This window comes from Pyrus communis, chromosome 14 (genome assembly GCF_041283825.1).
Source record: "Pyrus communis isolate YQ-2024b chromosome 14, ASM4128382v1, whole genome shotgun sequence".
NCBI classification, from domain to species: Eukaryota; Viridiplantae; Streptophyta; class Magnoliopsida; order Rosales; family Rosaceae; genus Pyrus; species Pyrus communis.
Window position 1 is genome coordinate 8,171,697 of NC_142578.1, and position 16,936 is coordinate 8,188,632.

The following is a 16,936-nucleotide window of genomic DNA, read 5'->3' on the forward strand; positions in this document are numbered from 1 at the left end:
GTAATTAATAGAAGGGATCAGAAGGATCATGTGACCTCTCTGGTCCTACTGGTTTTGTAACACAGTTTCTACGTGGCTCAATACACAATATTTTTAATGCTAAGGTAACTATCTGATTTTCATTTCAATCTTAATCTATTTTTTTTTTTTTTGTTCTACTCAGTCCCACATACTAAATTCTTTATCTAGACAATAAAATTTTGAGTTTTAATATTATATTGTGCGTTGAATAAGCACATTCTTAATACGATATTAGTATTACTTTGTTATTTGTGTTTTATATTTTGTCTGTTATTCATGTGCGGATTTGTTGAATACATTCTAACATGCAAAAGTATTTTTCGAACTTATAACTCTCATTTGTTTTTCTCATTTTTCTTTCTTGGTAGTCCAATTCCTAGTTTTGAATATTTATTCTACTTTTGAAATTATGACCATATTGTCAGTAGTGAATTGTCTTATTCAAGTTTATTTAGCCACAAAATGAAAGATAAAATGTTGAAATTAGCATTCTTTTGGCGTATGAAAGTTTGAAACCTTGAGTTCTAAAAAATGTCCAAGTTCATACTCACATTTAAGTTGTCCAAAATTCGATCCAATCTCAAATTGTCCTCATCCTACCCTTCAAGGGGAAAATTATTATTAGCTTTGCTTAGGTTGGTCAATCACCCAAACAATAATATTCTCTGAAAATTTGGAAGAAGAATTGCAATTGAGTTGTGGAAAATTTTCATGTATGAATAATGGATTACATTAAGTGTGCATCATAATTAAAAGAAAAGGTCGATCCCAGGCATAATTGCATGCTAAGCTGCAGTGTACAACAGCATAAAAGTACAAAGAATCATGTGATTTTAGCTTATTTGTATTGAAATGATCATATTCCATCACATTCTTATGAGTACAGTCTGAGAAAAAAAATACAATTTGTATATAGCAAGAATTAAGTTTTTCCCAACTATACTTCCAAGATGTGCAAGCACTCTGAACTCTGGTGCACACCTTCCAAATTACTAGTTGAAAAGGCTTCAAGTTTTCCTCTCTGCAGATGCTCAAAGAAATCCATGACGACTGGATCAGTCCAAGGAGCTCCAAATGGAGCTTCAGCGCCTGCAACCCACCCTAGATGGCCACCTTTGGGTGTGACTATCAACATGCAGTTTGGATTGTCCTGTGAAAACAGTAAGGGATGTAGTATATTAAAATGCCGATAGTACATAGAAGGAGATCACAAGAGATATGTCCAAAGAAATATTCTTTACAAGCAGAGGGAACACGAGGGTAGCTCAACAGTAAACCAATCCATTTGATGCAACTGATCTAAGGAAGATAACCTCTTTCTTTAGATTTTCTAAAAATCCCAAGCATATGGGGTCCGTTGAATTTTTACAAGGAAGAGAGACTCCCTAGTCAATTCATTTTTAAGGTTATGTTCAGTCTAGAACAATCCGTCCGCGCGCCTTCCCCCCTAAACCCTATCACGTTAGTTAGTATTTCAAAATTTGTGGTTTATCTTGGTGTATAAGGCATTACACATGCTGAATTATATTGAAAATAACAAAATACAAGAACTATTGGAGAATTAACAAATAAACCACTAATCCCTATGTTTGGATGAGGGACTTTCAAAATACCAAGGAACTCTACACTAGATTGCTAAAAATGCAATACAAGAACACTGCCAATAAACTACTCGAGCACTACGAAGCCACTACTAAAACACTAAATAGGCCACTTAAAAGCAGAATCTTAAATGACACCTTTCAAGGAGTCATTCGGAAGTTCTCTCATATGTATTGCATCTAGTCATTTCCAGGTCTCTCTATCTGACTTTTCTAGAGCATTCCTAACAAATATTTCCTCAGTTTTCATTGCACTATTAAGGCCTTCATCCAAAGTTAATGTTGAACGTAATTTAGAAAATAGTATCTTGGTCTCGAGACACTACAAACCTTGATATCCTCACGAGGAATTCCCCGGTTTGGAGCAATTGGATCATTTTCCGCCTGAAACCCATAAGAACAATAAGTGTAAGCTCATTTGAGTTAGTTGAATACACTTTTAATTATTCCACTCATGCAATCTAAATAAGAACACTATGTTCGATAGAAAGGACATAACTCTAAAGGATGGATATGGTAAGTCATGACGAAGGAAAGAAGTAGTTCTGTCCTCTTCTTGTTTCGAAACTGATAAGCAGTGTGAAATATAATATAAAGCTATGGATTACCACTATCCATCCATAATGTGGATTGAAGATAGAAAAAAAAAACAGTAATGTCATAACTTGTGCTTATTATGCTCATCAATCCCTCGACCAATCTATTCATTGTTAGAGGGAGAGATTATACTGGGCATGGGGTTCCTTATCCCTCTGTTTTTCCTTTCCACTCAAATAAGCAACTTCAAGGATTGACAATCTCCCTCCCGTCACTAACATCTTGCATTTTCCTTCGCTCTCCCTTTTCTATCATTCCTACCAAACTGGGTATAAGAATACACCGCCGAACAGATATGCCCAGGCTCGATGTGTCTCATATTTTTTATAACAAGTCCATTATAAATTTAACCAGAATAAAAATGAAGCTTTTAGAATCTACACACTTCAACATCGGCTGCAAGATTCATAAAATTTCTATTAACCATATGAAATGTTCGAGAGAAAAGTACCTGAATGCAGAGCAATGGTGTGCAGACATCCTTTATGGAATTTGAACTACTGGAATTGGAGTAGTAGTCATCTACTGACTTGAAACCAAATGAAACTGCAAGTTTTCATTGAAGGTGTTCTCATCAGATGAATGTCGTGTTATCCCATCTGAAATCAAATGGTTTCATGTACACAATATACGTACCGCGAGTTAGTCCATCATCAAACTCCCTGACGGACTTTGCATTGGCAGCCAACGGAATATTATACTCACCACCCATGTCTTCAAAGAGTAGAGCATGCCTACAATGTAGTGCCGTAAAATTGGGTTATTTATCAATCTCAAGCTGAAATAACTGTTGAGAACATAAAATTAATAATGCACGATATTTACTTCTTGAAAATTTTGCAGAGTGAATTTGCAAGAGCTTTGTCATAAACATTATTAAAGCCCTTATGGAAGTCCTCGTCTGCAATGACCAAATTGAAAGGATTACACAACGAGACAGCACCAGAAAGACGGCATGCATTAGATTCCTGCAGGTACCACATCATTGGAATATAAATGAAATGAAAGTGGAGCAAAAAGGGTTAAAGAAAATCCCAGTGCAAATGGTAGGTCCGACTATTTATAAGTGAAGATAAGATGTAACTTCATTGAAAATTCAAGGCCATAGAACACTACTATATGGACATATATGACTAACATTAGCTCTATATTTACATGCCAAGTGCAGATTGCATGACCAACCAAATCCAACTTGTACACCATTCTATAGTTTAATGGGCCTGCTGAATCCAGGTAAACTGTAAACGTTTGTTTCTTTTTCTGCCAGATATATATTTAAGTTCCTATTATATTTCAGCTCAACACATCATTTGTTGGTCTTAAAGGCATTGATGAATTCCGTTGAGCAGAAACAACAGCTTTCTACAACTAGCTAGAGTACTGCCTTCTAAAAGCTACCACTATATATCAAAATTACCAGCACATTAGACCAATCAGACATGCACAACATAAGTAAGCAAGAGCAACAGACACCAAAAGTTTTTAGTGAAAATCAATGATCCAAACGAACAAAATGAAATCCTGAAAGCGATTCGTCAATCACAAGCTATACAGACAGAATGTGAGAGGAAATGAGAGAAGTTACACTCTACCTGACCCAAGTAGCGAACGAGAATGTTAGCGCCAAGAGACCAACCAACAGCATAGAGATTAGCTTTCGGATACCGAGTACCAACATGAGCCACTACTTCACACATATCTCCTAAAAATGAAGCCGAATAGAACTGCATATCAGCGCCATAAGGTAACTAATCACAAAGCTGGCTTAAAAACCACATCAAAAAGTTCAAATCTTTAGCATAAAACTCCCATCAACGATTAAGAACCAAAAACAAACGATCTGAACTCGAAAACAACAACCCCACTACAACAAGTATCAATCTTGCCAATTGTAAACGATGCAGCAAAAATGTTAATTGGGATCATAAAATCAAACACAGAGAATCATGAATTGGGTTAAATTGAAAGACTAGAAAACTGATTGGACCAAGTGAGAATACCTGAGGAGTTGTTACAGGACTGCCGCCGCAACCGCGGCTGTTGAACACCACTACCCGCCACCCTTTACTTTTGGCGCGAACCAGCATGTGCTTCACATACGAGTCATCACCCCCTCCAGTTAAACCAGGCTGCAAAAACACCCATTACCCAAAATCCAAAACTCAATTTCTAACTCAAAAGTTTTCCCCTTTTTTTCTTCTTTATGTAATTTTCCGGGAAACAAACCGGAAATAAAGGAAGAGAAATGTGAGAACGAACGAACCAGGAGAATGAGGAGCGGGGAGTCAGGGGGCAAAAGGCGGTCGTCGCCGGATATCCAGTCGAGGGCAACGGCACCGTCGTCTGCAGTACGGAGGCATTCGCGACGGAGCCTGACGTCGGGAGTGGACCTGTAAAACGAAGCGAATATGGTCTCGACGTGGCGGTTCGACCCGATTACCGGATACGGGTCGTAGGGTCGGGTCAGGGTGGTGAGGGCGGGGAGGAAGAGGTCGCAGCCGCCGCCGAGGATTTCGAGGGACGGATGGGCCATGGGGGCGGCGGATGAGGTGACGAGGAGGGGGGAGCAGGCGGGGAGGCGAGTGTAGCCGTGGAGGTGGGACACGTGGCGTAAGTAGGAGAGAGGTGGTGAGTTGCCCAGGTAGGCTCTGGTCATTGGTTGGTTGGTTTTGCATATAGTGGATCGCTTGAGGAGTGGTTTTTGGAAAGACTGAAAAAAATGTTTCCTTCTCCTTTCGTTATTTTTCATACGAACAGATGATGATTATATTAAAATAAATATAATCGTACATTTAATTTGGAAATTGGAAATGATGGTCTTATGAAGTTTAATTTTTAGTACAATGTTTTGATAACTTTATATAAACCTCCACACATCAAAAGAGTGATTTCAATGACACGAGTATCATTATTATTTCTTCCTCCGTCATCACATTAACCCTGAATAAATGACATTTGAAGGTAAAAACAACTTTCATGTACTTTTATTGTGAAATACGTATAAAATTATAGCTAATTTGGAAATTAGAAATGATGGTCTTATGAAGTTTAATTGTTAGTACAATGTTTTGGTAACTTTATATAAATCTTCACACATCAGAAGAGTGACTTCAATGACATAAGTATTACTGTTATCTCTTCCTCCGTCGTCATATTAATCCTGAATAAATGACATTTTGGAGGTAAAAACAACTTTCATGTACGAGTGTAACTCTGTAAGTGGCTTAATATTTTCACACATGACGGCTTTGAAAAATATAATAAAAAAGATAAATTTTTATTTAACCATATAATTAACCCCCACAAATTCACCTCAAAACCGTCAATTAATTTCCTTAACCTCATTCATTGACCTTCTCCAAATACTTCTGCTTCTCCTCCTCCGTCATGAACGCCGTGACCGGAAAAGACTTCCCGATCCCCATCGGAGTCTTGAAAACGATCTTCTTCCCCGCCGGATCCTCAACGCTCATCTCAGATATGGTGACCCACAGAAAAACCTGCTTGCTCTTGATCCCAGTCATCTTCTTCATCCTGCACTTCTCCACGTACCCAGTCACCTCAGTTGCGTAGCTGACACGTGTGTTGGACCCCACAAAGAAGTGCTCGTAGGGTTGCTTCTGCTTCATCCACACGAACCCAGTTTCTCTGACCCTCCCGCACTCCACGAGGTCCTGCAGGGGGAGGACACCTTTGGGAAACCCTAGCTCTTGTAGTAGGTCTATGGACTGCCGGTAGCAATCTTCGGGGCCGTAAACGATCTCGGCCCCGGCACGCTGCTTGTCTTCAACAACAAGTTGCTTGCCACTAGCCATTTCTTGAGGAGTATCGTGAGCAAAATCTTTGATATTTTTCGGAGTTTTTGGATGGAGGGCTTGAAGGCTTGGAGCTTTTTGTTAGTTGGGTTGAATTAATATATGGGGAGTGTGATTAAGAAAAGAGCTTAAAAGTAGTTGGATGGAGGTTGAGCAGAATTAGGGTTTGGAACGGGATCAGGTGGGTTGCTCACCAAATTGACATTGGGTTTATTGTGCCATTGTCAATGGGATGCTCTCACCTACTTTGTGTTTATGGTGATAATAATAGACTAATAATAGATGGGTGATGTTATTTTGAGGGTAGGAGAAATTTTTCAGTATGCTGAGAATACGATTTAGCGTATCAAGTATAATATACTTTGTTGGAAACTTTAAATTGCCAGAATGTTGGAAACTCTTTCAATTCTTTTTCAATTATATGTTCTGCAGAGTGAGTAAAGCCCTCAAGTGGTAATCGAAATTAGCTATTTTTATTGAAACAATGCGAGCATGTCCGGGCACATTGGGGAGGCCAAATAACCATGAGTGCAGATAAACCTGAGGAATAAAATTTCTACCAATTATATATTACACTGGTATACCGGTCCGTATTCTCAGCACACTAGAAAATATCTCAAAATATACGCTTGCTGACACATTCTTCATTACAAGCAAAATTCTATATCCGTATATAATAATTGTTTATTTGTATTAGAGAGAGTGTTAGCTAACGTGCCAATTTTATGTATCACATAACATTTAATTGCTCACGACTTAGCTAAAGAAAAGTTAGCTTTGTTCATGTACATTTGGTGTGCTTACCAGTTACCATTAACTTAGGGTTTCTAAAAGGGGAAGGAAAAGGCTTTGCAACGGTTTCACATGGTTTGGCGTGTTGGATGATTATACTAAGCCATGTTAGATTAAAAGTTTGGTCTAATATGATACCAAAACCTAAAACCCACGGCTCCAATCTATCTGGAAAATATTTTTGAGGGCTAGGGTCAATAGGAACTTGCACGTTGTGACCAGGAACATCGTGGGTTGATCTTGGCCATTAAAACATCCATGATCAAGAACAACACGAGCGTGTGTCCGACTGATCTTAACAAATCCATTACAAGATCTTTCCAATCACTATAATATCAAAGAATGTTACGTTGTAATGTTTTCTTACTAGACTTATGTTTTCAAACCCATGCTTGCATTTTCAGACAAGTATATAATGCATGTCATCTCACTCGGGTAATATCTGCTGGTGACTAGAAGTTGAGAAACTTTTAGGTGTAAATTTGTTTGAATGAATTTTAAGAGAAATGCAAAAATAGGTTCAATTCTGCCAAGCGTATAACGTTCACAGCTGAAAATTAGGTAAAAGATCGGAGTAAAACAACACAAAACTTGACAAGGTTTGATGATCTTACGCAGTGGATATTCCGTATGTACCACAATATCTTGGTCAACTGACAACTACAGCAACTACGAGCATTACTATCTACAAAATTACACTAAACAAACAAGAAACATCCGATTAACAGGTGATAGCTTTCTCCGCGGTTAATAGTTACATATATGCATATCTAAAGACCAAAAATCAACTACGATAAACAAGATAAGACATTTTATGAACAGAAAATCCAGGGTCAAGACTTATTCCTAAAGAAATGCCATCATATAATGAAATTTTCCTTAGAAGAGAGAAATAAACGAGTAGTAAACTGTTGCGAACAACACAAGAAGCTCGTATCAACACTAGTGCTTTTCCTTGTCCTTTGGAATATCCTTCGGTGGAACCTTTGATTCCAGTTCCTTGGTGATTCTAAGAGAAAATCCATTAAGTTGGATTAAGATGCAAGACCACTAACAAAAAATATATGAAAGCAGAGTAAATTGTTTTGAAATAAACATAAAACCACATGTCACAATTCATTGATTCCTCGAGAACACACTTAAATGGTATTTTACACAATAATCAATGTCCACTGTCCAGGTTTGGCTGGACAAAATTTTGTACACCGCACCACTGTTTGATAACAAATCAATCTTGGTTTATCTTAAAAACTATGGACACGAAGAATAGAACCAAGTAATACAATAATGAAAGTCTCTTACGAGCTGCCCTTCGATTAGAGGGCTGATTCCAAAATATAGAAACTAATGCCCTACTCCAACCAAAGAATCGAGACTAGGGTAAAACTGAAAAGCTAAGATAAAAGAGAAAAGGCAAGCCTACTCGTTTAGGTAATACAGTACATCTAAGGATTTGAAAATTAAACCCTTCAAACCCCCATCAAACTAACATCTCTCACACAGGAGACCAATTTCACACCATTACTTGCTAACTTACGAAACCTTCCTCTTTTCCAACATCAAGACAAAACAATGAAAACAGTTCATGATAACATCAGAAATCTTCACCCAATCTGAATATAAAGCATGTAGCAATCTGCGGAACGTTAACTCTAATCCATGTTAAGAGTGACACTAGCACGGTAAAGAAGCATTTTCAAGAAACGTATAGAATTCAAATGAACTGCCAGATTAAAATTTTGACAAAATTGAGCCCCTACTTGCAAACATATAAACAATTTCATGGTGTACATATTTGACAGAAAAACAAAACGAAAAAGAAGGAGAAGAGGATTACTTGGGGGATTCTTCCTCGAGCCAGGTGCGGATATGTTTGACATTGCGCTTGAAGATGGTAGCTGATTGTCGCACATCACCCCGCAGCATAAGAATCACTGCGCCTACACCAGCGACTGTCAGTATGAAGTTTGTCAAAGCCATACTTCTTTCTGCTCCTTGCAAAACCTAGTTCCGCGACGATGGAATAAGTTATTCCGCATTCAATCTAGTAAACGCAGTTCAAAACATAAAACCAAAGTTTTAGATAACTTAGCCAAAAGGATGGATATCTATTCGCGGAATATTGCGATTATCGCTATCTTTTCGTGTGCCAAGAACACTATTTTACAAAATGATACAACTATGTTGAAAAATCCGTCATATTTATTGTCGAAAAAGCTCAGGAAATAAAACCCAAGTGAGGATTAATTAAAATCAAAGTCCAGAGTTCATCGCAACATTAGTTCAATTCAAGCAACATCAAATATTCAAATCAATAATTCAAAATTTTGAAACTTAAATTAGCTTCCCAACTATTCAAACACGGAAGCAAAAGCCCCATCTCAACTGGGTCAGTAGCCATGGCCGCTGAGTAATTAATAATATTATTATTATCTTAAACAATCTTAATCTGAATCAAATCACAAAAACGCCACAAATCAGCACTACAATGTAAAATTGGATTCAGAAAATCAATTGTGAATATAAAAACAGAAATTAAATATGATAGTGGCAGTAGATTACCCAAGAGAAGTTCGGGCGGTGAAGTGGGAAACTTGGGGCTGCTCCTGGGCGGGTGGCTTCGCGGGAAACGGAGACGGCGGTGCGAAAATGCGGTGGCGGCGAAGGTGTAGAGGGATTTTGTGAGAGAGAGTGAGAGAGAGAGCGTGAGCAACGAAGGTTGCGGATCAAGTTAAAATATGGATTTTGGGCTGCCTTGATATTTGCATGGACTCATTTTTGAGGCCCAATAAGTCGTTGTTGTTTTTGGTAATGGACCTATACATGGTCCAACTGCCCTCGGTTGTGTTTTCAATCCTCTCAATTTATTCTTGGCAACTATGGTTCCCACTTGAAAATGCTTATGGAGAAAGCACTTGTGCTAGTGAGCGATTTTGACAGAAAGCACAATAAATCAAGTGCATTTTGAAAAACTACTATGAAGGACATATTCAAGAAGCTAGAAGCTTCGATTGAAAGCAAATAACAAGTTCCTTCGTAATATATGAGCATTTTTATGTTTTTGTCGCACGTTTATAAATAGTTCGGGTATTCTGAGGGGTGTTTCTTGCTCTACCAAAGCTCATAGCATCCAACACATGTACCATTCAAGTCATAACTTGTTGAGCGGGAAGGAACTCAAAATTGTCGACGTCTAGGTCCACAGCTCGTCTATATAGAGGGATGTAATTTCATTTTCTTTTTTCTTTTTTTTTTTTTTTTTTTTTTTTTTGATTGAGAAAAGTTTAGGGGGAGGGGAGGTCACCCCATCCCCAGAGCCCGGACATATCACAAACCACTTTGAGGAATTACGGAGGGGATGTTAGCCCTTTTCTTGGTTTTAAGATCCTACCAAGAGGGATTGTCATCTTGAACTTAGACCTTAGTCTAGCAAAGAGAATGATCATTATCTACTCAACCAACCCTCGTTGGTCAAAGATGTGATTTCCATACACTCTTTTTAGTTTTCAGAAATTCAAACTATCAAATTAAATAAACAAAAATAACTATCAAATTAAACTAAAAAGAGTGTGTTTCTCATTTCGCCTAATAAAAATTGAATCCATACAATGAGAAATGAAGACAAGGAAGAATCTAGAGTTTCTAAAAAAAGTCAAGGAAGATTTGCACTAGGAAACCTAACATGTAAAATCTTTCCAAAGAAATGGGGTCGTCATGATAAGGGTTCGGAATCAATGGCTTTAGTTTTGGGGCTATCAATATTATCCAAATTCCCACCACACTGACCGCACCAAACTTTGGTTCTTTCTTGTCTCACAAGATCTCTCTTTTTCCCTTTTTAAAGCTACACTTTCCCTACCATCATGATTAATCACAAGAAATAATATTTTCAAGCAATATTTTTTGGCTCGTTAATCATCAGCTACTTGTGTTTTAAAATAAACTCTTAATACATGTAATCACTCACAAATGATCTTCTTATTAGATATAAATTCAACTATATTTATATTCGTCAATGGACGAATTCAGAATGATCGATCTCATAGTTTGACTAATTTTGTATGAAGAAAGAAAAAAAATTATTATCACTTGTTATTCATTTTGTAAACACTTTATTGACCAAGAAACACTCTTCTAAAAATTCTCGTTTCGACGCTAATCGGATGATCACCGACCCGATTAATCTCTAGGTGTTTGAAAATTAAGAACAGGCTCTTAAACCTACTCAAGCATCCGTCTAGGCACCCGACTAGATCGCATCTCTCGCTTAGACAAGAAACTTATAACTTTCATTTTGCATTTTATTTTTTTTAATAACTTATAAGAGACTTATTGAATAATTACATGAACACACATTATAAGTTTGTTTCTCATGTTTTCATTATGTTCTAATACTTTATAATTTATATGCCATTATATTTTTGTAGTTTATGTATCGCAATGAAACTATGTATTTTAAGTACAACCAGACACTTATTTATACAATATATAATAAAGTACAGCCAGACATTTATTTATATAATATATAATAAATTTACTTACTTGTCTAGCCGTCTAGACGTTAGGCTCCAGCGGCCGGCTTAACTAGCATCTAATATCTTTTAGAACCTTGCCAAGAACAATGGAATGCTTTATGTTCAAATATATAATCCTACACAACTATAGTGAGTGATGTGCCTTATTAATCCGAATAATTTATGACCTGTTTGGTGCAGCCACATACACGGCGCACATACTATAACACTCTACTAATCAGATGGCTTATTATGTGCTTAATGCAACCACGTACACCAAACGGTTGTGTACATACTAAAACACTAAAAGTTTATGATGTGCTCAATGAGACTACATACACCAGAAGATTGTGCGCATACTAGAACACTTTTAATTACAAGTAATTTTTTACGCCGTTTAATTGCAAGTCCACGCTACTCAGCTAAACATGAATTAAAAGATTTCTCATAAGAAGTTGGAACTACTATCTAAATCTAATTCAAAGAGACTCATGGATATGAGAAATTTTATTTGAACACATCTAACCTTTTTTTACACCCAACTTACTCTCTTCATCCATATTTTTTTTAATTAAAGAATTAATATCTTTTTAAACTCAAATTTATTACCTAAACTACGATTGCAAACCCAATTCAAAATGTAAAACTTCCTTTGCCCCTGTATAATTGCATATGACTAGCATTTCCATGGTTTTTTTTTTCCTGCTACCAAATCCATCCATAGACTTGGGATCCAAGAGATCCTTCCATAGATTTGAATTTGGCAGAGAATGCGATGCAAGCTCCAGTTCAATCCATCACTTTGCCAAAAAAAATATTTGACCTTGAAGCTTTGGATTTGGATGGAGACATGCCACCTGCTAGTGAGTGGTCAAGGTTTATGAGGTTGGGCAATCGTTATTTACAGCAAGAATCAAGTTATATGTCTTTGCATTACTAATCAAAAGTTCTTGTAATGGTATTTTGGGGGCAAACAGACGGCAAATAAACACAAATACAATATAATATAATAAGTATAAAATTTAATCCAAAGAAGAATCAAACAAACAAAATATCTATAAATTGAGTCATACTTTAGTTGGAGGATTCAAAACTTTAAAATCACTATCCATCAATAAAAAAAAACTTATTTTTATCTATCAGAACTATTAAGGTTATAGCTGGAATGGACGTAGAATAAACAAAGGGTAATGCTAGGGTTTAATTATAATGTCTGAGTTTATTAACAAATTTGAGTTTTATTATTAATTTTATTTTGTATTTAATAATAATTATGCAATAAAGTAAAATAGATCATAAATATTTAAAATTTAAATTAAATGTAAAAAAAAGTTACATGAATTTAACTAAAATTTCTCCTTGGGTATTGATAGTAAAAGGAGTGGGTGGTTGTCTCAGAATCTCCCCTGCCAAACTTGATGATTCAGAGTGGGTCCTACCACATAACTACTAGCGGGGCCCTTAGTTGATCACGAGTTTGGTCATAGTGGGATCTGGACCCTTGGTTACTCACAGCATCACCAGAAACCCTCCAAGTTGCATAAAAGAGAATATTTTGAGACTCGTCGAAACTTGCTTTGACAAACCAAATTTTGTTATAAATAGGTCAATGTTTGAGAGATAATAAATAAAGACAGAGGAATAAATGATGTTACTGGTATTTTTCTCTCGTTCTCTTCTTCTTATATTTTCTGTAACTTGAAAACATACGGAGTACTCTATTTATAGAGTAACTCCAAACTGATGCATTAACTGTATATTGAAATTTACGACACTTCCTTTGACAATACAATCTCTTTGTATTTACAGATTCAACTTTTACTTTTGCATAGGCATTGAAAACTTCTGCTAATGAACTGTGGGCATTCATTACCCAGACTTTTCAACAAATCTCATCTATATCTCTCTCTCTCTCTCTCTCTCTCTCTATATATATATATATATATAAGTGAGCATCCTAAAATAGTGAAACATTCAAAATACCATAAGATTTTCTTTTCAAGATTATAATAAGGATTTCAAAATTATATATATTCATGTTGTAAAGGACGCATGTACTCAATTGTCATTACAAAATAGCAAAGACTAATACCAAGGTCATAAGAAGAGTTTAATATCGTGAGCTTGTAACTAAGACTATCTCTTAAGAGGGCACTTGGGATCGAAAACTGAAACCAAAATATAGCTTAATTCGGATCGCATCAAACGGTTCGATTTTTGCAAATTAAAACGATTTCGGTTTGGAACCAAACTTAAAGCTAAACTAACAGTTTGGTTTAGCCGAAACGAAATCGAACCGAATTGCAAATATTAAAAATATTTAATTTAATTAATAAATTAGGTGTTGGGTGTAATTGGTTATTTGGTAGAATCCTCAATCCAGTATGGACTCGACCACAACTTAGCATGGCCACAAACCTTTCGACTTGGATTAGGTGATAGCGAGATACTTGAAACCAAACTTCAAACTTGAACGAATGCCCAAAAGGGATTTCCTGGAATTTGGTATGGTGGTTATCAATTTTGGTGTTTATTTCTGTATCGTTTGAGGGCTGAAACAATTTGGAAAAAAAAAAAATATATATATATATATATATATATATATATATATATATTAAAACATCCCTTGGAGATGATTTGGACACAAAATTTGGAGGCATTCTTCAGTGTGGGGGGCGGAAAGGGATTCTCTCCGGATCCTTTCCACCTAATCCTCCTCATCAAACAATCTGAACCCTTGAAATTTGATTCAACGACTAAAAACACGGGCCCATTTTAAAAGTTATTATAACTTTAGCCGTTAAATCAAATTTCAAAAATCAAATTATTTGATGAGGAAGATTAGATGGAAGGAATTCGGATACGATCGCTTTCTCCCGGGGGAGGGGGCGTGTGGAGTGGGGGATGTGCGAGAGAGGGTGAGGTCAAAACATTGGTAGAGTGTGGGTCTCAAAGTATGTTGGTGGGGTAGGGTGGTTATGTTTGGGTCTGGGGCGTAGGAATTACATGATCCAGCAACTAAACTATAGAATTTCTCCAATATTTGGTTTTTTTTCTTCACTCCTTGGTTAGAGAAGGTCCAAGCACGATATTAAAATAATTGATTGTATGATTTAGAGAAGGTCCAAGCACGATATTAAAGTAATTTAGAGAAGGTCCAAGCACGATATTAAGCTCATAAATACACTCTACACACTCAAAATGGACAACAAAGAATAAATGATTTGATTCGCTCTTAACATTTCGCTACTATACATAGCAAGTGACAAATACCAAAGCTATACAAGAAATTATAAATACAAATTAAATAAAGTCTGTGAGCGGATCGTGAGATTAATTCAAGGTCCATAGGCAAATGTATAAACATCATTTGTCAGATTAGTACTTTTTCCCCATATCAAAATATGTTCGGAGTTTAAATCTCTATCCATATAAAACTAATAATATCATTTCAAAGTCTAATAATATCCAAAATTATATATATACTAAAACTCATGTTTGCTTGAAATATTGTTCATTGAACAGTGTGATTCTGCTTTTGCCTCTGCTTGATTTGTTTTGAAACACGTAGGATCCCTTCCGACTTCATTTGGATTGCAATAAAACTCCTAATTCGCCTCTAACCAAAAGACTCACGGATCTTCAAGAAAGAACCCAAAAGATCACCAAATTCATCGCGTTTACAATGGAGTTTCCTAATTTACTCGCAAGTAAATTAGGAAACGAGTATCCCATGCTTCATGTGATGATACTTTAAAAAATAAGCCGAGGCATGTGGTCCGGCAACACTTGAGTGCTTTTGTCTCCTCATTGTCTCTGCAAAATGTGCACCAATATATAATTAAAATCCCACATCTAATTTGTATTTGTAAATTGTGTGCCATGTGAGCTAATTCCATCTTCAATAATCCCACTTAATTATAATAATAATCACAACTTGTCTTTTTGACTTTTGCATATGCTTATGGAAGTAAATCACTTTTAAGAGGCATGTTATGATGAAACATCTCAATTATGCAGATCACAGTGATTGTGGGAAGAGTATAAAGCCAGGGAACAAGGTCATAATTAAAAGATAAAAGTTCTATCAACTATCAAGTTGGTTGTCCATTTGTATTTTTTTTAGTACATTGATATTTTTACACTAAGAAGAGAGGGAGTTCGGCCATTTGTATTCTTTTGTTCTTGGACCCGGCTTCTTTGCCCTCCCAGTTCTCATACACTCTCATTCCCTTCTGTTTTGTACGGTCACGGTTAAGTTACGTCAACATTTTATATTGATTTTTTTTTTATAAAAAGATAATAAGACAAAAAATAATAATGATATAAAATTTTGATGTCACTTAACCGTAACCGCACAAATAAAAATAAATGAGAATGTATGGAAACTGGAAGGGCAGAGTAGCCAAGTCCTTTGTTCTTTCTCTTATTTGCACGTTAATGTCCAGCCTTTCATAGTGATACTGATGTAGACGACCAAAATATCTATTTACAAAGAATATTTTGGTAGTAGAGTTAAAATTCAAAAACCAAGCTATAATTCATAGGGTTATTCTATACTCTAGAAGAAACAACCACAATAGGATGTGATCAAAATTTTGAGGTAAAAAAATATAATCAAAATGGGGGACTGACTATAATATTTACATGTATTTAATGTACTTATTTTTTAATGTTTAATTATAATTCATGTGAATATATGTGTTTAATTCAATCACCATTTGACCGTCGAGATGATAATTATGGTAAACGTTTACCAAAATTTAGTTCACAAAAGTGATAGAAAATAGATCTTCATCAAATTATAGATTTACCCTATTCAAATTAGGAACATTGTAGATATAACATGTTTTTAATAGTACTTACTGCTGCCATTAAGTACTACGGTCTAATGAAATTCTTCTTTATTTATAAGGCGAATTTGATTCTTAGGTTCGATTTTTGTCAAAAATGATTTTAAATTACATTATTACTACCCCATTGTGAAGTTAAGCTGTACCACTACATCATTTGTTTGTTCTGAACAAAATGAAATTACCGACACATCATAGGCCTGCATTATTGTTTTTCTCGCAAACCAACCGAGAAAAATTGGGCCAAATTGGGCCGGACCAATCCTAATTTCCCAGCCTTTGCCCTCGCTCCGAGACTCCGACCCGCCAAGTCTCCGATCTACCTTTTATCCTGTCCCACTCACTCTCTCTCATCAACGGAGAAGGTAGAGAGATAGAGAGAGAAAGATTCGCATACCAAGTTACCGATAAAGACTAGAGGGAGAGATATATGGACATAATAATATAATAATTTTTAATTGGCTTATTCGACAATCTCTAAAGAAGATGTCAAATCTAGATGGAATTTCAAGTAATCAAATTTGCATGTAGGAGTGAGCTCCAACCGATATGTCAATCTTATGTGGATTGACATGTAAGTTTTCATATGTCAAATTTGACATATGAGAAAATGTGATGTTAGTTTTTTTTAATTATTTTATTACGTGGATCTTATTAATGCACAAATTATAGATCTTGAAAAATGTATTTTAATTGATTTCTTTTTAAAATGGGTCCTACAAATATCATTTATAACAAAGAAA

General features: G+C 35.9%; 3 protein-coding genes across 5 annotated transcripts; all 3 read right to left on the reverse strand.

Annotated features, from left to right (window-relative positions):
- Positions 1-835: 835 nt before the first annotated feature.
- LOC137712987 (embryogenesis-associated protein EMB8) lies at positions 836-5,057 on the reverse strand. The gene is made up of 8 exons (XM_068452210.2): positions 4,483-5,057; positions 4,220-4,348; positions 3,812-3,943; positions 3,045-3,187; positions 2,856-2,953; positions 2,671-2,765; positions 1,953-2,006; positions 836-1,171 (listed from the first exon to the last, which is right to left on the reverse strand). The coding sequence occupies exons 1-8, from the start codon at positions 4,966-4,968 to the stop codon at positions 959-961; spliced, it is 1,350 nt and encodes a 449-aa protein (XP_068308311.2). The 5' UTR covers positions 4,969-5,057; the 3' UTR covers positions 836-958.
- A 186-nt stretch (positions 5,058-5,243) lies between these two features.
- On the reverse strand, positions 5,244-6,153 carry LOC137712988 (uncharacterized). Its single transcript, XM_068452211.2, has one exon. It carries the CDS (start codon positions 6,032-6,034, stop codon positions 5,561-5,563), a length of 474 nt encoding a protein of 157 aa, XP_068308312.2. The 5' UTR covers positions 6,035-6,153; the 3' UTR covers positions 5,244-5,560.
- Positions 6,154-7,528: 1,375 nt separating this feature from the next.
- Positions 7,529-9,554, reverse strand: LOC148691171 (uncharacterized). 3 transcript variants are annotated; one of them, XM_088684416.1, is made up of 3 exons: positions 9,389-9,554; positions 8,664-8,870; positions 7,529-7,835 (listed from the first exon to the last, which is right to left on the reverse strand). In XM_088684416.1, the coding sequence occupies exons 2-3, from the start codon at positions 8,804-8,806 to the stop codon at positions 7,769-7,771; spliced, it is 210 nt and encodes a 69-aa protein (XP_088540542.1). In that variant the 5' UTR covers positions 8,807-8,870; positions 9,389-9,554; the 3' UTR covers positions 7,529-7,768. The 3 variants fall into 3 exon arrangements, with proteins under 3 accessions (XP_088540542.1, XP_088540541.1, XP_088540543.1); XM_088684415.1 differs by having other exon boundaries at positions 8,664-8,830; positions 9,389-9,521; XM_088684417.1 differs by having other exon boundaries at positions 8,664-8,814; positions 9,389-9,512.
- Positions 9,555-16,936: the final 7,382 nt, after the last annotated feature.